This window comes from Vicugna pacos, chromosome 32, assembly GCF_048564905.1.
Source record: "Vicugna pacos chromosome 32, VicPac4, whole genome shotgun sequence".
Classification (NCBI taxonomy): domain Eukaryota; kingdom Metazoa; phylum Chordata; class Mammalia; order Artiodactyla; family Camelidae; genus Vicugna; species Vicugna pacos.
The window spans coordinates 4,472,292-4,496,802 of record NC_133018.1 but is presented as its reverse complement, the minus strand read 5'-3'; the positions used below and the strand labels follow the sequence as shown (position 1 = coordinate 4,496,802).

Genomic DNA, 24,511 nt, shown 5'->3' with positions numbered 1-24,511 from the left:
ACATGCTTAGCATGCACGAGGTCCTGGGTTCAATCCCCACTACCTCCTTTAAAAAAACCTTTTTTTTAAATGTGCAATTGATGAGCTTTAATTTATGCACATTCCCATGGAACCATCACAACAATAAAGAAATGAAGATAATCAACATATCTCATCCCCAAGTTTCTTCTTGTTCTTTAAAATCAAAGACACCTCAGCTGTAAAACTACCTCAACCTGATGCCTTTTAAAATGATTGATAACTTTTCCAATCTCTTTTGGTTACATATTAGTCTACTTAGGGCTTTTTTTTCTTCTTGGATGAGTTGTAGTATTTCATTTTTTGCCAAGAAGTCATTATTTCCCCTAGATTTTCTAATTCTTTGGCATAGAGTTATACATAACAGCCTTTTGTAATCATTTAATTGCTATTATTAGTGGTTATAGGTCCTTTCTAATTCTTAGTTACTGTGTATTGTTTTTTTTTTTTCCTATCCTTTACCCATTTTTCAGGCTTCGAAGGTTATTTTTCCTTTCCATTTTATTGGGCTTTTCAAATCCTTTCGATTATTTTAAGGAATTATTATTTATTGATTTTCTATTTAAATTTTTAGCACTTTCTACTTTATGTAGTTCTTATACTAATTTTTAAATTTGAATATTTAACTGATTTATCTTTTTTTAAATAATAAAAACCTTTAAGACTACATGATTTCCTCTGAGTACAGCTTTAGCAGTACTCCCATGGTTTTGGCATGAAATCTTATTCATAAGATTATAGTTAACTTGAAATTTCATTTTTAATATTTATTTTATTGAAGTATAGTTGATTTACAATATTAAATTAGTTTAAGGTATACAATGTAGTGATTCAATTTTTAATAGATTATATGCTCCATTTAAATTTATTACAAAACAATGGCTACACTTCCCTGTGCTGTACAATATGTCCTTGTTGCTCACTTATTTTAATGTATTTTTTAAATTTATTTTTTATTTTTGGGAGGGAGATAATTAGATTTGTTTATTTATTTATTTGTTTGTTTGTTTTAATGGAGGTACTGGGGATTCTCATTTATTTTATACATAGTAGTTTGTATCTCATACTCCTATACCCCTATCTTGGCCTTGAAATTTTACTTTTTAAAATTTTATTTAGGAGAATGTTTCTTAGTTTCCAAGTGGTTACATTTTCCTCATATCTTTTTTGTTGATATTTAGTTTTACTGGATTCTGTTCAGAGAACACAGTCTATGTAATTTCTACCATTTGGACATTTAGAAGATTAAAAAAGAAATGCAATTCAGTGGGTTTTAGTATATTTGCAATGCTGTGCAACTATCTCCACAATCAATTTTATAACGTTTTCATCACCTCAAAAAGAACCCCCCTACACTTTAGGAGTCATCAACCCACGGTTCCCCCCCACCCCCGAATCCTAGGCAGCCACTCATATACTTTTTGTCCCTACAGATTTTCCTATTTTGGATATTTCATATAAATGAAATCTTATAATATATGGTCTTTTGTGACTGGTTTCTTTCACTCAATATAATGTTTTTAAGGTTTTGCATAGTGTAGCATGCATCTGTACTTCATTTCTTTTTATTGCTGAATAATATTCCATTTTATGGATATATCACATTTTATTTATCCATTCTTCAGTTCATAGACATTTGAGTCATTTCTACTTTTTACCTATTATGAATAACACTATTTTCTTCTTGTTTGCATTTATCTGGTATATCTTTAGCGAGCCACATATCTATTTTCATTCTTTTATTTTGAAACTTTGTCAATTGTTAAGGTTTTTTTTTTCATATTTAAGGTCCAGCTAGATTTTTTAAAAATCCAAATCTCTGTTTTTGAAATCAGTCTGTTTCTTGTATGAGAACAGGTATATTTCATTCCATTTTACGTTAACATTTATCCTACTGTATTATTTCCTCTTTCTCTTTTTTGTTACTTTTGCTGCCTAAATCACATTTCCCTGTACCCCCTGTTAATTTAGAAGCTCTCCCATACTTTTCAATTCTACCATTGTTACCTTCCCATTGCTAACATCATCATCAAATCTGTATTTCTTTATTAACATACCACAATTAAACAATGACTAAGCCTTTAGAGCACATTTATTTCTTGATTCCTCTGCACCCCCAATGCCTCCATTTTGCTAAACTAGGTTGACATTTCCAGTTCAGGGTTTCGATAAGATTTCTCATTAGCTCATTTCTTCTGTTTTGAGCATACTTACTTAGAACAAAGAATACCAGTGTTGGGGCATTTTTACAACTTTCTCAGAAGAAAAGTTAGGGAAGGAAAGTCAATTATCCTTAAGCAAAGTACTGTTTGCTTTTTTAGCCCCTAAAAATGACTTCCCATGCTGACCATATGCAGGATCTCAGATGAGCAGGATGTATGTTGATGTTTAAGAATAATTTGCTGTCTGGGGACCTCCTTAGCTTATCATATATACTCACTCCAGCCCAGTGGCCCTTTTGAGGCCTGCCCATGTGTGCTGCGCCCCTCTCTCCCCTGCCTGGAATGTTCTGTTTCGTTCACCTCCATCTCCATCTTCCTGGGCACAGCTCTTTCAGAGCCCTTTTCTGACCCAAACCAGATGTAAGCACTTCCTTCTTTGACCCCTACAAGGTACCTCGTTTATATGTCTCCTGAGACTTAACCTCATTCATTGAGCCTTGTGTTAACTCAGCTTTGGGTACTTTCCTACCTCACTCCTCTCCTGGGGGAAAAAGTATCTTATCTTCTTATCCCCACTGCCTAGCACAGGCCCTGGCACGTGGTACACACTGAACTGAAATGACTAGAATGAATCATATGGGGCAAGGAATCACCCACTTGAATGGCAGAAGAAGCGGACTTTTATTTAGTGAAGACATTTGTGTATTTTAATTTTTCTTTGCATCTAAGAGACAGAAAGTTTGTAGAGAAGAACCTTCTTCATCGTGCCCTGGGTGTGCACATTCTTGAGAATCCTCCTTCTAAGAGCAAAGCACAAATCAGTCACTAACGACATTAATCACTGTCTTTCACGGAAGGCTTCCCACCCTCTGCTGTTACAGTATCCTGGGTATTTTGATCTGTTTAGAAGCGAAGCCTTAAAAAGTGGTAACATAGGTTTTTCATGTATCATTTATCCTATTACTTCTCCTGCCATCAACCAGACACAGGTATTTAGCTCTCAATTACTACGGTGTCTGTAATAAGGTATAAATGCTCACTTAGGAAAAAAAATTAAGTATCTTTTCTGCTGCTTCTTAAAATTTTTCCCCATCTCCTTGTTTTTATTTCCATTTTTAAAAATAAATATGTTTCAAAGGCTTGATGTAGCTGCCCCCATCCTGGTGCTGAGGGTTCGTACTGCTCCTCCCTCATAGGCTTATGGGTTCATGGGTTAGTGGGGAATCAGACAAGGAAACAAGCAGAGTGATTGTGCTTTGATGTCATGAGAACCTGGGGAAGCCATTGGCGGGCCTCTGCCTGGCCTTGAGTACCAAGGAATGTGTCTCAGAGACTACATGAATCAGAAGACTATGAGGTTGAGGAAGAGTTAGCCAGATATGGGAGGTGGAAGGAAAAGGTAGAATAGTATCCTGAGCAGAAAAAACCAGTGCCAGAGAACCTGCACATATGAAGTGCAATTATTTCAGAAGTGTTGGAGTGTCCTGGCAAAAAACAAAGCTTTTCTGTGTGTCTTTATTTAATTAAAAAAATTGTTTTAATTATTTTTTTTTTTTAAAGAAATACAGTGCTAAGGCAGCAGTGGTTTAGTCCTATAGCAAACAGGCCCTCTGTTGTGGTTAGTACCAAGCCGACCTGGGCTACCTATGGCTCTTTGAAGCTGAGCTTAAAGGCCTGGCCTTGGCCTCCCAACCTAGATATTTCTTAAGTGCAGGGACAGTGTCTGATTCACTCTTTGCTCTGTCCTCAGCCCTGGTACAGTGCCAAGCAGCAGCAGGAGCTCAGTTAATATTTTTTGGATGAATACGATGGCCACCCAGAACGTGGGTTACCCTTTGGCACAATCTTGACAGCTTGGGGCCCCCACGGTGGGACTGGGGTGTGCCTGAGCAATGAAGTGGTTAACTTGGCTGCAAGCTTCCCTTGACAGATTTGCTAAGGAGAACCTACTCACAGAGCAGGATGCCCTTGATATTGTCAACCAATTAATTCTGTAACTACTCTAACTTAGGAAAGGCTTGCTGATTTGATTTTATCTGTCTTTTAAGACTTATCTTTGATCATATCCCATTCCAGCTGGACTTCCTCTCCTCTTCTCTGCTCCGTTACTGATGGCACAGGATCTAATTACCTCATCACCCCTTAATTTATTTATGAAAAGGCTGAGGCTAAAGAAAAGAAAGAAACTCCTGGGACCTTTGGGGACCTTCTGTAAAAGCTTTCCTTTTCCCATTCCCTCCCTTATGCCCGATAAAACCTCCTTTTCTGTCTCTGGCAAGTTGGAATTGTTCTTACTTACTAATTTAAATAAATAAACTTCCCTTCCAGGGCTGAGTGGAGGCCTTCTCTGAGGGTTAAGCCTGGCCTGTGAACTCTCAATGGATCAATCAATCTATCGTCAAGAATTCATTGATCCCGCAGGAAGCAGCTTTCAAAATCAGCACAGGGCTTCTGGACATCCCGGCTTCCTCTTCACAGGACATTTGGGGAAGGGGAGTCTTTTGAAATTTTAAATTTTATTATTATTATCACACAAATAATACATGGACACATTAATCTTAAAGAGAAAAAAAAACTGAAGGACACAGGAATATGTGGGACAACAAGGTAAAGGCTTTCTCCGCGCATCCCATCCCACTGTTAACAGCTTGAGATTGTAACCTTTTACTCAGAACATTGAACAATGCGCTTTCCGACACGAACACCTATATAAACAAACATCTAATTCTAAAACCAGCATAAATGGGATCACAATGTAGGTGTAGTTCTACTTTGTTTTTTTTTTAAACAATACGTCTTAGGCATCTTCCAGTCAGACCACACAGGTCTGTGTCTTAATGGCTGAAACAGTATTTCACAGCATAGAGGTTCCATTATTTATTTATCCATTTCCCTGCTGAAGGGCATTAACACAGTTTCGAATTTTTCAGGATTACAAGCAAGTGCAGGGTCCCTGGGAATTATCCGTTCAATCACGTATTTATTGTGGGCTCACCATGTGCCACGCACTCTACTCGGGGTTGGGGGTAAACAAAACAGACACCTAAAATTAGTTCTGAGTGACGGAAAGGGGGCATTTTCCTTTCCCAAGAGAACGCGGCCGATTGAAGATCGGTCTCTACATCAGTCCCCTGGGGCGTCTCCCCAGCGAGAAAGGGGCCCCGGGACCCGTCCGTGAGGGCGAAGAAGCGGGGTGGCGGGGTGACCGCGCTTTTCAGGAAGAGGGGCTGCGGGGCGCGGGCCTGCGGCGAGGAGTCGCTCGTCACACACCAGGCGCCGGGCGAGCCGGACGCGGGGCGCTAGTCCGGCGGGGCGGGGCCGAGCGGCGCGCGACCCTCGGCGCGCTCGGGGAGGCACGGCCTGGGCGGCCTCTCTGGCCCCCGCTCCCGCGGGCTCTATGACACCGCGCTGGCTCGCGGGGCGGGGCGGGGTTGGCTAAGGAGGAGGAGACCACTTCACGTTCTACATCTCGCGGTATGTCTCAGGCTTGACTCTCGCGAGAAATAGGAAGCTCCGCGCTTGCGCACTGCTGTAGCGCCTAGTGGCTGTGGCAGGTCTGCCGGCGGGTGTGCGAAAGGAGACTACCCTTCTGGAGGCCGCTGCGTTCCCTGCGTCTCGTCACCATGAGCAGCACCTTGGCCAAAATCGCGGAGATCGAAGCCGAGGTAATGGGCGTTCGAATATTCCGTCTTAGCGTTTCTCTTAGGCGGCGTCGCTCCTTCCTGAACTTCCTTCAGCCGCGTCAGAATCTGGCCCGCGTCCGTCCCCCGACCCCCCTCAGCCTGGGCCTGCGTTCCCCAATCCCTCCTCCCTGACCCCTCCTCCCACTGCCCACATTCCGCACGGCTGCACTTAGTACCCTTTTTCAGTGTTAGGTCCTGTCCAAACATTATTTCTCTTAGTATTTTCCTTTCCTGTGAGCAGTACTGAATCCTGTCCCCCCACTTCAGCCCTGACCTGCTCAAGTACTTCAGTATCTTTCCTCATCATCCCTCAAACCCCTCACCCTATCTCCAATCTCTTCTTTGAGGACCCCCTTTCCCAGAGTTTTGCTCCCAGGGAATAGAATCTGGAAGTAAATTGTCACCTATGGTAGCTGTTGAATCCACCTGGATTGTTGTGTGATTCTGTTTGAAGCGCTCAGAGCTTTTTAAGATTGAATGGGGCACACCAGGTACAAGCAATTGAAAAGGAATGAGCAGCTGAGTTTTAGTTTAATCTGTGAATACTAATTGTGATAGCCTTGGTCCTGTTTCTTCTCTTTGGACCTCAGTTGCTTGTTATGTAATTGGGAGATTGGGCTTGGTGATGGAGAGAATGGATTTTTATTCTTAAGTCTGCCTTAAAATGGATATGTTGACATTAGTAGGACCTAGGAAAAAACATTCTCTCAGAGCTGAGGGAGCATTCATTCTGGTTATTTTACCGTGTAGGAACTGCTCTGATTTTCTGATTTATGGCTGTTATTCCTCCCTTTTAGATGGCTCGGACTCAGAAGAACAAGGCCACAGCACACCACCTAGGGCTGCTTAAGGCTCGCCTTGCTAAGCTTCGCAGGGAACTCATTACTCCAAAAGGTGGTGGTGGTGGTGGGCCAGGAGAAGGTTTGTGTTTTTCTTCATCAATTTTTTTGAGGGGTGTAATTTTTAATCAAGATAATATAGGTGTATGGTTTAAACATAATTTTAGAATTTCTATGAACGTAGATTTGTAATTTTCTAAGCATAATTTCTTGAATTGTGTTTATTTTATCCTACTGATTTTAAAGGCAAATGAATAGTTTTTAAGTGAGCTAGGGTTTTATTTATATATATCCTGTACTGATCCAAAATAGATTTACAGTGGCTCACAGAAACATGTAAATAAATACAGTCAACAATATAAAGAATAATTAAGGAACTTGATACAAAGGGAAATGCTGGTAGAAAGAATAGGTTGAAGCCAAGAGAGCAAAGTTTAGGACCAAAAGTAAGTCATAAGGTTTATACACTTCGTAGAGAAGGGCCACAAATTTGACTTTGAATTTGTTTGCAACCTATTGTAAGAAAAGAAGACTCAGTCACAGGGTTTGTAAGAAAAAAGAGAAACCAATTTTTTTAGATCAGTTATTTAATATTTGGTTTCTTAAGTACTATGGGTGCTAGAAAGATATGCAACAGTTTAAGCTATAGAGGCATAAAGTTTTTACATCAAACACTGCATTAAATATTGTGACTTGCTATGGGGGAATTTTGTGTGCTTAAGTTATAAAGCTAAACTGTAACAAGTTGGAGAAATAGGTTCTAGAGGGATAGGCATCCAGAATGTTAAATGAATTACAAGCCTCAGTGCTCCCAGGGATAATTTGTCTCTTCTTTCTGATATTTATTGATGTTTCAGGATTTGATGTTGCCAAGACAGGTGATGCTCGAATTGGGTTTGTGGGTTTTCCATCTGTGGGGAAGTCAACACTGCTTAGTAATCTGGCGGGAGTCTATTCCGAGGTGGCAGCCTATGAGTTCACTACTCTGACCACTGTGCCTGGTGTCATCAGATACAAAGGTGCCAAGATCCAGGTGAGTCAGGTCTGCAAGCCAAGGAAGGGAAGGAATCAGTTCTTTTATTTATTTAAAAAGCACTTATTTGGAACTCCCTGTAAGCCAGGGCTGATCTTTGATCTGCCAGACCCTCAGTGTCTAGCAGGGGAGATAGAATAGTACATAAAAACAATAAAACAAATGGTTTAGTGTTTGACTGTACAACAGTGGAGACTGTGTGGAGAAAGGAAGGACTACTTTTTCCACCTGAGGGTGGTTGGGGAGATCGTCTGGTAAGACAAAAAAAAGTTTCATGTTGAAAGTAACAATGGGGTGGGTCTTAAAGTTCAAATAGAATTTCTCCAGCCAGAGAATGTAAAGGGCAATTTCAAGCAGCCTTAATGGTGAACAGTTTGCTATGGTATGAGCTTAGGTGTGGGACAGGGAGTGGTAGAAACTGAATCTGGAAAGGTAGATTGGAGCTGAATTATGAAAGGTCTTGTGTGCCTGCTAAGGAAGCTGAATTTTATCTATTATGTAGTAGCTGGGGGAGCCATTAGAAACTTTTTAATGTAGAAATGGTCAGGCCCTTTTTAGTGGAAAATTCTCTGTGAAGCCTAGTGAAGTTGGTGTCTTGAGAAGTTCTTAGATGGCACATTTAGGGCTCCCAAATAAGGAGTCCTCTTGGGTATGAAAGAAGATATATGTAAAATATAATGGAAGATATTCTTGTTGGCTGCACAGCAAATAAGACAAATTCTGAATTTCATGACATTTAAATCTAGGCTAACAAAAAAAAAAAGCAAAAAAAAAAAAACAAAATAAATCTAGGCTAGAGGTTTCCAGACTTTCTACATTCACAGTACCCTTAGTGGCTCAGCCGTTATTTCCTAACAACTTTTCTTGTCCTAGTAATTTTTTTTACAGTGCTCCCAGCCAAAAAAAAAAAATACCTAATGGTTCCATTTGTTAAACAGATCCAAAAAATGCAATTATTTATGTCTTTACAGCCACAGTTATTTACTAATGGGATATGGGCACTGTTGGGTACCACGTAACTTCTCAGACTTTGGAATCAGATTGAATATTCCCACATTTGTTGCCTTTTCCACATTAATTTTTCTGTGGTACTGACTTTTTAACCATAATAACTGCTGAAAAATCTAACTTCCCAAAGATTCAGATCTGATGTCATGGAAAGCAGTGTAGTAGGATCTAATGAAATTGTGAGCTTTTTTGATCTGGTAGTTCCCTCAGTGCCTGACAGGTATCAAGAACTGCTTCCCTTGAAAATTTAGAACATCCCATATGTCACCCCTAAGTTCTTTGTGGTGCAGCAAGTGCCTTGGTACATCATTTGGAAGCTCTTGGTGTAGGCATTTGTTTTACTTCTTGCTAAGCTGCACAGTGACTTCTGAGGTGCATTCATGCTTCTTTACTATAGAATCCAGTGTAGGGAGGGACTAGTATCCTGGTGGTATTTTCAATGGCTTTTTATCTTTCTGGTTAGGTGCCCATGTGGAGACTGTTAGAATATGTACCTTTCTAGGACTTTATGTCTAAATGTATATAACAAGAATAAGGATGCTTGGGCATATCTGGACCATTGCTTAATTTCATTTGGTTCCAGAGGCTCGAAAGCTTGGCATCTCAGAGAGTAAACTCTTTCCTAATGAGATACTGTAGCATCTCTCTCTGGGCTTCTAGATGTATTAGAATAAATGTCTCTTGCCTTTTCCTCAAAACCTTCATTTATTTTAGTCTCTTCTGACCTTTTTTTCCCCTCTTTTTTGCACAGTGCTTTCTTTTCCATCTGTTCCCTCTGCCTGTTTTTCCCACCCTTCTTTGTTCAGAAACCAAGTTAAGTAAGCATACTAGTAGGTATGCTTAACTGAATTAAGATGACTGCCCTCAAATATTTTTAAAAAGTCTGTTTTGTGGCAGAGGACTCATAATCTGTGGCTTGGTAGGAGGGATGTGCAAAATTAGAACCACCTAATAAGAATTATAAGGAGGGAAACTTCTGGGATTTTTTGTTAGGAAGAAAGATATTTTTAACAATAAAGGTGCCTAAAAATGAAATGGTACGTCTTGAGGTAATTAATTACTGTGTTCAAGTAGTGGCTGAACCACCACTTACCAGGGATGTTATAAAGAAAACTGATATCACATAGGCTGAGATTGGCCTACAAAGTGTATGTACAGTGCTTTAAAAATCAAGGGGCTTATGTTTCACCTTGCCAGGGTCCTTAGGACTCCTGTTGGTTATACTGAAGTATTATGTTTCTTTTTGGCAAGCATACCACAGAAATGGTATGTCCTTCTCAGTGCGTCTTAGGAATTCATGATGTCAGTATGTCTTATTGGTGATGTTGACCCCCATCAGTTGGTTAAAGTGGTGTCTGTGGGATTTCTCTACTACAAAGCTGTTATCTTTCTTTTTGTAGTTAATAAACATCCTGGGGGAGATACTTTGAAAAGATGTAAATCCTGTTTCACAAACTTGCCCTCTCATTTTAGCATTTGTCTATGGATCTTGCCTAATGGTGATTTTCTGTTTTTCTCTTTCTTACTACATTTATTAATTAGAATTCTACTATATGGAGGAGTTGTTCCTTCTTTCCCATTTGTTTATTTGTTTGTTTATCACTGTGGGCTCATGGATATTTATTTTATGGGTGATAATCCAGTACTACCATTATTTTATTACTCAAATTGTTCCAGCTATGACTATTAGGAACTCCTTTAGGTTGGCACCTGTGTTCTTTCCAGAAGCCCCTGTCTTTTCGTGAGTACTTCCTTATTTTCTGGCCAGAACACGGTGTTCCAGGCTAATCTTATATTTTCCCTGCTTCAGTCCTGGAATCAACCACTTCTGAAGGAGCACTGTTCATTTCATTAGAGATAGGTGTATAGAAATCAAGATCTGGTGTGTTCCTTACTCCAAATGTAGCTTTTAAAATCAGTGTAACCAGAGTTTCCAAGTCAAGGCAGGTATATTGAACATAAGGTATCTTCTTTGAAAGAGAAAGGGTAGCTCAATTTAACTGATGTATCAGTTTTAAAGGAGATAATGTTATTTTTTATGTAGTGAGGAATAGAAAGGAGCTTTTGAGCAGGTTCTTGAATGAAAAACTTGAACTCTCTAAGCACCTCCTAAGTTAGTTCTTTTTCATTGTGGTTTATTTAACGTGAACTATAGTTTTATAATGTCAAAATGCTTATAGCAAAGGCTAGTTTTAAATGATGCTTTGGTAAACTGCAACTATATCCCTGTCTGTTCACTCGAATAATTCAATATTGACTGTACAGTAGACCCTTGGTATTTTCAGATTTTATATATGCTCTTAACATGACTCTTACAAGCTTATAACTATAGTTTCTAATCTTGCTCAGATGTGAATTTGAATCATACGTGCTGTGGAGTTGGTTTTGATGTTCTTGTCATTAGATACATACACTGTGACTTGTGTGAGGTTTTAGTTTATCACATTTCCTGAGCAATTGAGTGGTCATTTTCAACTGCGGACACATATCATAGTCACCCTTGAAGGCTTTTGAAATACAGATCGATATCTGAACCCTGCTTTGACTCCTCCAAATCAGTCTGCAAGGATGAGGCTCAGATACCTGCATTTTTAATGGTTTTATAAGTGATTCTTATGTGCTTACCTGATTAAGGTTGACTGCAGAAATTTTTGTGAATTGGGGGATTTGCAAAGGTCTCAGTATTTATCATTTGTGAATGTCCTAATTCAGTTATTATCTACAGTAAGGAATTTTTGTGGAGGTTCAAATTCCTGAAAAGTGGAGGAATACGGAAAGATACTGATGTAGAATAATGGATTTGGGCCCCCCCCATGTAGGTTATAATCTTACTTGATTTATTAGGAGTGTGATTTTGGGCCAAATCACCTAACCTCTATGAACCTCAGCTAATATCCTTATTTACAGAGTTGCTAGACATTTTAAACTAGATGAAGTATATAAGAAGCTTGTAGCTGACATTTATTAGATGTTTAGTAAAAGTAAGATTTACACACTCATTTATAAGGAAGATTGGATTTGGATCTCCTAATTTTGGATCTTGAGAAATAAATCATTCTATTTGATCTGTTCAGATTTATAACCAGTTTTTCCTTTTCTCTCTTTTCTCTTGTCCTTAATCTTGCAGCTTCTGGATCTCCCAGGTATCATTGAGGGTGCCAAGGATGGGAAAGGTAGAGGCCGTCAAGTTATTGCAGGTGAGTGGTCCAAGGCCACCATCCTGGGATATCATCCCTTTATTGGGTACTATTCTTTTATTTTATTTTATTTTATTTTACTGGGTACTATTCTTTTAGATGGGTCTCTTAGTATCACTGTGAAGGAAATAGTTTTACCTGACTTCTCACTGGAGTAGAATGTCAGAACTTGAAGGGATCTCAGAGAGTAACAGTCCAGATCCCCATTTGAAGAGAAACACTAAGGACAGAAGTGAAGTGCTTTGGTACAGTGTTGCACTGTTGGGCAGATTCAGAACCAGAATTCAGGTTTCCTTACTCCCACCCATGCCTTTTCTTCTTCTTCTTTTTTTAATTTAAAGTGAAATGTTATAAAAGGCTAATCTCGATTGCAGCAATCTGCTACCCCACCTCTCTTCACCTCTACTGTCATTCCCCATTGGCAACTATGTCAAATCTTCAACTATTCTACTTATCCTCATATTTTAAAATATTATGCTTATATTGCTATTTCATGGTTAGACACCATCTGTTGGTTTCATGTTATGGTAGAAGATTAGCTCTCTTATACTCCATACCTCTTTTCCTATTCTTTTAAAGAAATTATATCATAATTTTTAATTAACTCATCAGTCATAGTTTACATTATTATATAATGACTGTAGCTTGTTCAGTGCTGAGATAAGTAGTATATTATGACTTGTTTTCTTTCTCTTGAAATCTGTTTTTGAAGTTTATTTTTTGTGGAATTAATAATTGACTTTCTTTTGTTCTGTTTACTTTTCTGTGTTTGCTAATATTTTTCAAATGTTCCAATAGATCAAATGCCTACCAATCAGTATTTTTCTAGATACTTGAATACAATTCCAAATATTGTCTTACTGATTTCATTCTCTCCTCTCAACTCTGACACTACCTTCCTGTCTTCCCTTTGTCTTCTGTGCTTCAGTCTGGATTGGTTGCTTCCTAGACCAGACCTGTCCAGTAATGGAAATGTTCTACAGTAATGGAAGTGTTCTGAATTTGTGCTTGTCCAATGTGGTAGCCATAGGCATATATGGCTGTTGAGCACTTTAAATGTGTCTGGTGCAATTGAGGAGCTGAATTTTAAATTTTATTAAATTGAAATTAACTTGAATTTGAAATGCTCCAGGTGGCTAGTGGAGTCTGTATTGGACAGTGCAGCTCTAGACTTTACACATGTGTGTCATCCTGAGATTTTCTTTTGTGTTCTTGTGTGGGATCCCCTATTTCTTAGAGTCAGTGTTTTATATTTTGGGGGTTATTTTAATGTTTTGCTGAGTCACAGTTTTACTGACATACTGAAAAAGAATGATAGGTGAGTTCTGTTTTTTTCGTGTTTGAAAATATTTTTATTCTACACTTATATTAACTTACTAATTTAGCTATTTATAGAATTATGGGCTCAAAGTCATTCATAGATGACTGTCAGAAAATTATGCTATATTAAAAGAGCTGGGCACAAAAGACTGACTACATTGGGTATGATTTCATTTATATCAAACTCTAAAAAAAATGTAACCTAACCTGTGGTGACAGAAAGCAGATCAGTGATTGATTGAAAACTGAGGGTAAGATGGTTTGCAAAGGGGCCTTAGGGCACTTTTGGAGGTGATGGAAATGTTCTGAATCTAGATTGCTGTGGTGGTTATAGAGGTATGTACATTTGTCATCAAACCATATATTTAACATAGGCACTATTTTTTATAAATTATACCTCAGTGAAGTTTACAAAAATATGCTAACTTATTAAGATATAAGATAATCTTATTCTTTGAGAATTCTTATTGTTTTAAATCTTTCTGAACTTTTTCAGGGATTCAGGTTATTGCCTGGTTTGTATCTTCATTCCGAATTATTTTTCTGCTTGTGTATCTAGAACTTGACACATCTTCTAGGTACACTAATAGAAAATAAAGCATACATTGCAAATTGACTTCTGGTATAAATCTTTGGTAACCTTAAGAACTTCATGTGTGTCTATGTATTAAAAAAAAAATCCTTTGTCTCTTAAGTATAGGAGCTTTACACCACCATCTCCCCCCCACCCACCTTTTTGAATATTTGAGTTATGTTAAGTCTTTAATGAGCTTTGAAAAAAATTTGAAAGAAAATTTGTTTTCAATTCTTCAGTGGCTAGAACGTGTAACTTGATCTTGATTGTTCTGGATGTCCTGAAACCCTTGGGACATAAGAAGATAATTGAAAATGAGCTGGAAGGCTTTGGCATTCGCTTGAACAGCAAACCCCCCAACATTGGCTTTAAGAAGAAGGATAAGGGAGGCATTAATCTCACAGCCACTGTAAGTGGAGAAGGTGATATGGGACAGGTTGCTGAAGGGACTAGGGTGGGGAATGGATTGAGGTACAAGGACATTGACATTTGGAAATTGCCTGGCTTCTTCCAGCATTAATCGAGGTAACACAATGATGTTGTAATGACTGACAGAGTAGGACAAGAGTCAGTCTCAGACTTGTCTTTCTGGCTTTACTTCCTCTTTTGGGTTATTTATTTGAGGTGGTATGGGACTGTAAACCAATGTTATGCTTGCGTGAAGTAGAGAGCTACCAATATCATCTGTTTTCATTCATTCAACACAAGTTTATAGAGCACCTACCATGGGCTTTTGAGGGGAAGGGAAGAGGGAGCAAAATAGACAAAAGTTCCTGCCCTTGTATTCTAATGGGGAAAGTAGCAAACAAAATTAATTAGTGATCATAGCATATTAGATGATAGTAAATCTAAGGACAAAAGTAAACTAGGGGAAGATGGGGAGTGTTGGCAGGAGGGTTGCAGTTCTAAGTAGGTTGATCAGAGAAGTCTTAACTGAGGTGACATGGAGTGAACCAAAAGAGATTCCTGTCTTGAATAACATTTCACATAAAGGGGATATCCAAGTGCCAGGCCTTGAGGTAGAGCATGCCTTTGCATGTTTGAGGAACAGCAGAGTGAGCAAGTAGGAGAGTTAGTAAGAAATGAAGTCATAGTGTAGGTCCATATGTGCTTTTACTGTGCAGGAGATGGGCAACTTCTGGTTGGGTTCCAATCTGTGGAGTAAAATTGATTTGACTTAGGTTTTAATGGAATCAATCTGGCTGTTGAGAATAGACTGAAATGGGTTAAGAACAAAAGGAGAGAGATTTAAGTGAAGTAAGTCAGAGAAAGGCAAATATATGATGTCACCTGTATGTGGAATCTCAAAAGCAAAAAATACAAAATTTATTTACAAACCAGAAATAGACTCATGGACATAGAAAACAAACTGGTTACCAGCAGGGAGAGGGGAGGGATATATTAGGAGTTTGAGATTAACAGATATACATTATTGTATATAAAACAGATACACAACATGACCTACTGTACAGCACAAAAAACTATATTCAGTTTCTTGAAATGAGCTCAAATGGAAGAAAAACAAAAAAAGTGATTATATAACTGAATAGCTTTGCTATACACTTGAAACTAATGTAAATCGACTACACTACAATTAAAAAAGAACAAAAGCAGAGAAACCATTTAAGAGGTTATTGCAATAATCCAATCAAAAAGTGATGGCCTTTACTTCACCCTGCCCCAAAAAAAGTTAAAAAAAAAAATCTTAGACCAGGATTAACAGTGGAGGAGACGTAAAGTAGTTGATTGTGGAAAGATCTTGGAAATAGCTGGTAGGAATTACAGCTAGATTGGATGTGGATTATGAGAGAAAGAAATGACTGAATTTTTTTTTTTTTGGTAGGGGTAGGCAATCAGGTTTATTTATTTTTAGAGGATGTACTGGGGATTGAACCCAGGACCTTGTGCATGCTACACATGCACTCTACCACTTGAGCTATACCCTCTCCCCTAGTAGTTATCTTTAAAGCCATCATCTTAGCTGAGGAAGTATAAACAGAGAAGAGGTTCGAGGATTGAACTTTGTGACCTCCCCCCAATAATTAGAGATTGGGAGATGGGAAGAATCAGCAAATAATTCTTCTCAGGCAAAGAAGAAGGAAAACCAGAAGAGCTTGGAATCCTGGAAGCCAAGTGAACAGAGTGTTTCTGATTTGTGGAGCCATCAATTCTATCAAATGCTGCTTCTAAGTCATGTAATTGAGGACTGAGAACTTCCTGCAGCTTTTAACATTCTAGAAGTCCAGATTATTTGGCTGGCGTAGGTTTGAACTGTCCTGCCCAAAAGAGCTTTTCCATTATCCTGTCATAATGTTCGAATTTGAGCATTCCGTATTCTCTCTCTATTTTTGCTAAGGCTGCCATAATAAAGTACCATAGACTGGGTGGCTTAAACAACGGAAATTTAATTATCTTTGATTCTGGAGACTGATATCTGAGACCAGGGTGTGAGCAGGACTGGCTGCTTCTGAGGCCTCTCTCCTTGGCTTGTAGGTGGCTTTGTGTCTTCATATGATCTGTGTGTGTTTGTGTCCTAATCTTCTTTTCTTGTAAGGACATCAGTCACATTGGATTAAGGCCCACCCATATTACCTCATTTTAATACAATTATCTCTTTAAAGACCCTATCTCCAGTCACATTCTGAGATACTGGGGTTTGGACTTCAACATATGAATTTGAGTGGGGATAGGGAAACAATTCATACCATAGCACCTTCCTGTGAGTTCGAAAAAATTATAGTTTTTAAGTATTTCCTAGTAGAAGTAAGTTATCCTCATCCAGGATAACAGTCTTTAGAATTGTTTGCACCTTATGTAGGATTATCCAGGTACACCAAGAGATGCTCTTAGGAGATTGTTTACCAGTCATTGTCTTCTGTGCCTATTCAGTGCCCTCAGAGCGAGCTGGATGCTGAAACTGTGAAGAGCATTCTGGCTGAATACAAAATTCATAATGCTGATGTGACTCTGCGTAGCGATGCCACAGCGGATGACCTCATTGATGTGGTGGAAGGAAACAGGTACAAACTGAATGGTGCCTAAGTATGAATTGGAAGCCTTGTAATGGAAACAACATCGGATTATGAATCTGGCAGACATCGATTCTAACTCCAGTTGTGGTATTATTCAAAATAACAGTGGGCCTTGCTTTCTTTAGCTTTAAAAGGAAGGGTTGGTCTTGATTGCTAATATCCTTCTTTGCTCTGAAATTTGATCACGATGATCAGATTGCTCATTTCAGTTACTTACTGTAAACTAGGCTGTCCCCTAAGCTCTGTGTCATATGGTGGTTGAAGAAAGTAGTGTCTCAATCTGCTCTCCCAGAATTAATGCATCTGAGAAATTCTTTAGGCTGCTGTGCAGAACTCAGAGCAGGTTGGGGGGGGCGGGGTAGAGGGTGGGAAGGGATAGACTGGGATTTCAAAATTGTAGAATAGATAAACAAGATTACACTGTATAGCATAGGGAAATATACACAAAATGTTATGATAAATCACAGAGAAAAAAATGTGACAATGAGTCTGTATATGTCCATGAATGACTGAAAAATTGTGCTGAACACTGGAATTTGACACAACACTGTAAAATGATTATGAATCAATAAAAAATGTAAAAAAAAAAAAGGAATGCAAAAAAAAAAAAAAAAGAACTCAGAGCAGGTTGGGCTGTATCTGTTTTCTCTGAGGGTAACCTAAGGGTATATAGCTGAAACCCTATTCCATAAAATATTACTGTTATTAGTATTTGAAATTAAATAATAATTGAAACCACTGTTAAAATTATTCCTGGCATTTGGATATAATATTTTCTAGTTACTTTCCTGTTCATTTTTTTCCTATTTCTTGCATGAATTTATTTAATCCTCATTTGAAAACAAACAAAAGCCAGTGCTTTGAGTTAGGGGTTTAGTAAGTAAGATACTTAAAGCCTGAGAGTTGTGGCTTGCCTAATTATTAGTAACTTTAGCTGCTGTATTGATTGAGCATTAGGACTGTGACATTGCTAGATGTTGTGTTAAAAACTTTTTTCCATTCGTTAAAGTTATCATGAAATACATTGTTAGTGATGTACTTTACATTCTTACAACTTGTAAAACAACTCTGGGAAATTGACTGTGAGACTTGCTCTGGAACACATGTCTAGAAAGTGACAGAGCTGGGAAGAATTCAGTCTGGTATGACACCAAAGCTTGTGTTCTTTCCGCTGCAGCATGCTTTCTCAGTAATTAGCTGTGTGGCAACGGACTACGGCCCGAGTTTTGTTACTTCTCAACCCATGGTTCACTTTTTGGATGTTCTACCTTATTTTGGTAGGAAGCTTTTTTGTGTGTGTGCTGGCCTACTTAGGATCTCTTTGAGAGTCTCTTCTTTGAGGTCCTGGGTGAGGGAGATAATCAGATTGACAATCGTGCCCACAGCTCCAAACTAATGTACTGTTTTTCTTCTGTTTTCATAGAGTTTATATCCCCTGTATTTATGTGTTAAATAAGATTGATCAGATCTCCATTGAGGAACTGGACATCATCTATAAGGTGCCTCACTGTGTGCCCATCTCTGCCCATCACCGCTGGAATTTTGATGACCTGTTGGAAAAGATCTGGGACTATCTGAAACTAGTGAGGATGTAAGTCTTAGTGGGTAGTGTAGCATTACTGTAGGGCTTAAACCAGGTTGTCCTAAAATGATACCCTCGGGAGCTCAGTAACATAATCGGTCTCTTTTTGGAAATACAAATAAATTCCTATCATCCACAAGACTGTATTGAGGGCACATTCCTCCTCAAGATGGAGGTTATCTGGTCTGATCTTCAGGGCGATGGAGGGTTGATTTGCATTCACACATGAAACATTTCAAGAAGTAGATGACCTCTGCTCCCTCGCTGTTCTAGTTACACCAAACCCAAAGGCCAGTTGCCAGATTACACATCCCCAGTGGTGTTGCCTTACTCCAGGACCACGGTGGAGGATTTCTGCATGAAGATTCACAAAAATCTTATCAAAGAATTTAAATAGTAAGTATCATGGGCATGTGGTGCCTTCTTTTCCCTACAAGCTGCTGGTTCCAACTAGCAATTCTCAAGATAGCATTATAGAAATTGGGCATCAGGGAGGCTGCTGAAATGCTTGCTTGGTTAGAACTTTACAGTGTCTTCTTAAAACCGTGCCAGCTTGGAGCAGGAAGAGCTCCGAAAGCCTTTTTAGGTTGGGAGGGCTGACAGTACAGATGATCAGATTGCTCATTTCATTTACTTACTGTGAACTAGGTTCTGACTTCTTTTGTTAATTCATCTTCTTCTTGGCAAACACAAAATGTTAATTCTTCCTGCCAGCAACATACTGGGCTTCACTGAGGACCCCTTTAAACATTATGCATGGGTCAACCCCACCCCCTGTGCCGGTCTCTTTCTCATACTTCTCACTGCTGATGTGGGCTGAAAAAATTTTTTATATTATTTTAAAACTAATTTTAGGCTTACAGAAAAGTTTCAAAAATAGTAATAGTTTCCTTATGTCCTTCACCCTATTTCTCCTAACATCAGCACACATTATCATAGTACAATCATCAAGAACTGAGATTAGCATTGGTAGAATATTACTAACTAAAACTATAGACCTTATTTGAATTTTAATATCTTTTCTACCAGTGTAGAAATATTTCCTTAGTCTTTCAATGTCTTTGATCTTGGTACTTTTTTTTTTTAACGCAAACTTATTATTTGTTTAGGGGAATACATGAATTTAGGAGATACAGGATTCCCTTAAATCAGGGAGGGGCAGATAAAAGAGATGGGTCTCACTATGTTGCCAGGCTGGAGTGCAATGTCTATTCACTGATCCCACTACTGATCAGCACCGGAGTTTTGACTTGCTCTCTTTCCGACCTGGGCCAGTTGACCCCTCCTCAGGCAACCTGGCCGTCCCCCGCTCCCAGGAGGTCACCACATTGATGCTGTGTGGCACCCAGTCAGCATAGCGCACTGCAGCCCAGAACTGCTGGGCTCAAGTGATCCTCCTGCCTCAGCCTCTGCGTAGCTGGGACTACGGGCGTGTGCCCCCGCGCCCAGGGATCCTACATACTTTCGAGGAGTACTGATCAGTTATTCTGTAGACTCTCCCTCACTTTGGATTTGTCTAATGTTCCCTCATGATTGAAGTGAGAGTATGCACTGGTAATAGCACAAAAAATGATGATTGTCCTCAGTGCATCGTATCACAGGATTCGTGATGTTGCTCTGTCTAATTGATGGTAATATTTCTTTTGATGCTTGGTTATGTAAGTGTTTGCCGGGTTTCTCTGCTGTAAAGATATTGTTCTCTTTGTGTTTGATAAATGTCCTGGGGAGAGACTTTGAAGCTGTGAAGATCCTGTTTCTCCTCAGACGTTTGCCTGCTGATTTTAGCATCTGTAGTGGGGCTTTTCTGCAACATTTATTGGTATATTGTATGGTTAATGGTGATTCTTTCTTTCCCTCTTTCATTTTACATTTATTTATTGGAATTCTGTTGTGTGTTAGAGCTTTCACTTCTCCCTATTTATTAATTTAATCCATAATTTATATCCATATGAGCCCTTGGATATTTATTCCGTGGGTGCTGTAAACCAATACTACCATTTTTTGTTCAAATTGTTCCAGCTTTGGACATTAGGAACTCCTTCAGATTGGCTCCTGTGTTCTTTTCATTGGTTGCCTTTTCTTTTTTTTAAAATTTCCCTACTTTGGCACTACTAGATTCATAGTGATTTTCCCTGCACCAGCCCTGGAATCAGTCACTTCTCCAAGAAGCCCTGGTTTACAAGATCTGTGTGCTAGGTGTGCTCATTGTTAGTGGGCTGTTGTTGCTTGTAGGCTCTCTCAGCAGACAGAGCTAGGAAATATACGTACGGATACTAACCTATGCTTACAAATATATCATTTCTCTCTCTTTTCGTATGTATCTATCTACCTATCTATCTAATTTACCCATCCATCCTTATCTCTCTATGTTAAAAACCATGAGTTTATACTGTTACCTCTGACTCCAGTTTAACACTACAGGGTTCATTTTAGCCTTTTATTTTTTTAAAATTTTAATTAAATTTTATTTTTTAATAGAGGTACTGAGGATTGAACCCAGGATCTCGTACATGCTAAGCATGCACTCTATCACTGAGTTATACCCTCCTGCCATCCTTTTTCTTACTTCTAAATTTCTTTAACAGTGAGAAGCTTGGCTGTCATTATATGTAATCTGCTTATTTAATTCTTTTGTGCGTGTGTGTATATATATATATATATATAGTATATAAAATATATATATGAAGTAGCTCAGAATTGCAACCCGTAATCCTGTGAGAAATATTATAACTAACTAAATTACAGTATTAATGAATTATTCTTTCCATTTTTACAGGCTGAAATTTAAAAAATTATTTTAAAAATAAAAAAATAGAAAATAATTGTAGAAAATCAGGAAAGCATAAAAATAGCGATGTTTTAAAAAATACTTGTTTGTGATCATAAAAATACTGAAAGAGTGAATTCTTTTATTAAGCTTCATATTCCTTTTATCAAAAATAACTATATTCCACACATAGATGCTGATTTCTCCTATCCTCAAACATTATATTTTGGCACATACTTGAATCAATAAAGGAGACTCTTGGGGAAAGGGAGACATTTTCTTTTTTCAAAACCTCATAAATTTCTGTGTGGTTCTTGCCTTCCATGGTAACAGAATACTGTTCAAAGCCTCTGAACTGTAAGTTAACCAGGGAATTAAATGAAAGGGGAGAAAAATATTTTGGAGAGGAGACATATCAAAGCAAGTAGAATTTTACTTGGTAACTATTTTCCTGTTTTTAATTATTGCACAACTGGTATTTTAATAATAAGAAAATTCAGCTTAGGCCTGCTAATTATAACATATGTCCCTGTTCCATTCCCTTTGCGCCCTTGACTGCATGCACACATCCTTTGATAATTTACTATACACATGTTTTCCATGTGTTATAATACTCATATGTGTCACTTTTATAATCCTATAAACTGGGTTTTTCATTTCTTTAGTCCAAAAGTAGGATTAATGATTATATGGCTTTTGATATGTTTTGCTGCATTGCTTCCTGAAAGGACTGAACCTGTTACATGGCCATCGGCAGAACGGAAGGCATTGAGTATGATTGCTGAAAGCCAGCTTTCTAGTTTAAGATAGTAAAATGGTTACCTTGCATGTATTTCGCTTGTTAAAGTACATTTGAAAATTTTTATATGTATTTGTTTACTAATGCTGTTATATCTGTTCCTGTTATTTATCTGTTTTTATTTAAAAAGTGAGATTTTGTGTAGTGATTTTTTTGGGGGGGTGGAATATAGATTTTAAAGAAATTTTGGTGCAAAGACAATATAATAATAATATGGCCACCATTTGCTATCCTTTGCTACATAGTTCTTAGCTTCTGTGTCTGGTCTCAGTGTCTTTTTCACTGATTTCCATTAGTAACACATCATACTCTTAGTATTGGATAAAATTTACCTTCCTGTATTCTAAGAAATCAGGAGACCATATCAGTTAGGGTTTCTTAATAGGGAGGGAGTATTTTCCTAGCATGGCTGAGGAAGGAAGTCCTACATTTATTAGTACCTGCTGATGGTTTCAGTAGGCCCAGCAAAAACTGGTATTCCATAACAGTCTGTAACTGACATTGCATCTGTAGGAATGAATTTCCAATCGATTACTTCAGAGTATTTCTCTATAATAAACCTATACTTTCTCCTTTTAATTTTAAATTAGTCTTGTCACACTTCTCATTTGCAGTTTTTTCTTTTTGACTTTTCTAAGTTGGCTCTGGAACAAGAGGAACCACACAACTTCCAAAAGTCCTTGCCACTTTTTATGTCAAGGCTCCAGTGTGCCACACTGTTGGGGAAGCTAAAGCCTCTGGACCTTGCCTGGGGACAGGAGACCTTGGCTGTCTAAGCCTTTGGCTCTTAAGAACTAGAATGCTAAATCTGAGCAGAAAGTGGCACCTAGGTAGATAGCACAGGAGCTAGGTGATTATTTACACTGACTGTTCTTTTTTTCTCTTCCATGCAGCGCTCTGGTCTGGGGTCTCTCTGTGAAACACAATCCTCAGAAAGTGGGTAAAGACCATACGTTGGAGGACGAGGATGTCATTCAGATTGTGAAGAAGTGAAATCTTCCCCATCCACCATCTGCCGGGCCAACCACAGCAGCTTTCCCCATGACCAAACACCCGACCCCAATCCCCGTCTGGCTTTGGCAGCCAGGATACAGGGGAGGGAGATGGAGGCTCCCAACTAGGAACGTCATTTGTCTTAACTTAGTATCGCCTTGTATGTTGAACTGCATAAAGGACCTGGTAGGCCAGCCATCTATGTACAGTTCATGTGTCATTGTCAGAATTTGTTTTGGGGTGACCTGAATGAGGATGGGTATGTATGGTGAGACAACTGCACAAGGGGGACTTGGGAGCTTGGTCTTAAATGTGAAATGGATAGCGGTGTGACTGCAGCATCTCACCTGATGGTTAGTTATGGGAAACCCTTCCAACCTGATGTGGCCTTCAGTCCTTTCCGGTGGTCTTTCCTAGATGATACTGGAGAAAGGACTTGATGTAAGCTAACTGATTATTCCCTGCAAGGCTAGCCCACTTGGGAGATGGTGTAGTGTGGCAGTTGAGTAAAACACTCTGACCAGGCACATCAGGCTTGGATTGCAGGCCTGCTTCTAATTAGCCGTAGAACCCTGCAGAAATTACTCAACTTCTATAAGCCTCAATTTCTTTGTGTAACATCGAGGTAGTAGTGACACTTCTAGAATGAAGATTCTTAGTATTAAGAGAGATGGTACTTGCAAAATGCTTATTAGCATAGTGTCTGGCATATAAGTACTTGGTGAATGTTGGCTCATGTTGTTCCCTTTCCTCTAGTTAGAGCACAGCTGTGTTGTCAGTGTTGGGCTGAATATTGAGCTGAATCATGCGGCCAGCTGAGCACCACTAAGTGTCTCCTTTCTCATAGCCCAGCCCTTCTGCTTGCACTCCCATGGCAGTCCTGGCCCCAGCCACATAACCTGGGTGAAGGCATGGAGGCAGAATATTGCAAGGGAGGCAACCAATGTGATCAGAACAGGTTTGTGGGTACACGTGTATGTATGGAGGTGGGAGGTTAGTTTAGGAGGAGCCATTGGGTCAGGACTACTTAGAGGGTACAAAGGGCATATAATTAGAGGTTTTGGACTGGGAATAAAGAAATTTAAAGGAATTGCCTTGATAATGGGAAATTGACAAAAATCTGTGTGTTGAACTGGGCTAGTGAGAATATGGGCAGAGGAAGGGTTTGGGCATATAGGTACAGAGGAGAAAGCGAAACTCAGTAACTGACTAACTTGCTCTTTGGAGGAAGAAAAGTCAAAGATTATTCCAGTATGGATTACAGGGGTGATAGAGAAGGGTAGCCCCTGAGAAAATCAGAGAGAAGAGAAACATAGGAAGACAGTTTGATTTTAGATGAAGTGAGCTAGATCCTCTAGCAGGTTGTGAGGAGTGAGGATGTGGGATTATCCACATACTTAGCCATTTCCAGTACTTGTTACTCCTGTTACCTTAGTGACAGTTATTTCCCTCTGATAGTCTTCCTAGAGCTTGGGCGTAGCACTGTCCCCAGACCCAGGAGATA

The 24,511-nt window shown here is 38.9% G+C and overlaps 2 protein-coding genes across 4 annotated transcripts in view; both read left to right on the top strand.

The window, feature by feature from the left end:
• The window catches only part of LOC140690926 (uncharacterized), a 65,463-nt gene extending 60,769 nt beyond the window's left edge, over nt 1-4,694 (top strand). For all 3 annotated transcript variants that reach the window (XR_012066292.1, XR_012066291.1, XM_072953157.1), the window contains one exon: nt 4,509-4,694. The gene's annotated coding sequence lies outside the window, so the exon portion shown is untranslated. The remainder of the gene's footprint in view (nt 1-4,508) is intronic.
• Nucleotides 4,695-5,675: 981 nt separating this feature from the next.
• On the top strand, nt 5,676-23,215 carry DRG1 (developmentally regulated GTP binding protein 1). Its single transcript, XM_006218033.4, has 9 exons — nt 5,676-5,845; nt 6,661-6,784; nt 7,560-7,735; nt 11,871-11,940; nt 14,074-14,243; nt 16,724-16,854; nt 18,290-18,457; nt 18,722-18,844; nt 22,908-23,215. Exons 1-9 carry the CDS (start codon nt 5,804-5,806, stop codon nt 23,005-23,007), a joined length of 1,104 nt encoding a protein of 367 aa, XP_006218095.1. The 5' UTR covers nt 5,676-5,803; the 3' UTR covers nt 23,008-23,215.
• The last annotated feature ends 1,296 nt before the right edge of the window (nt 23,216-24,511 follow it).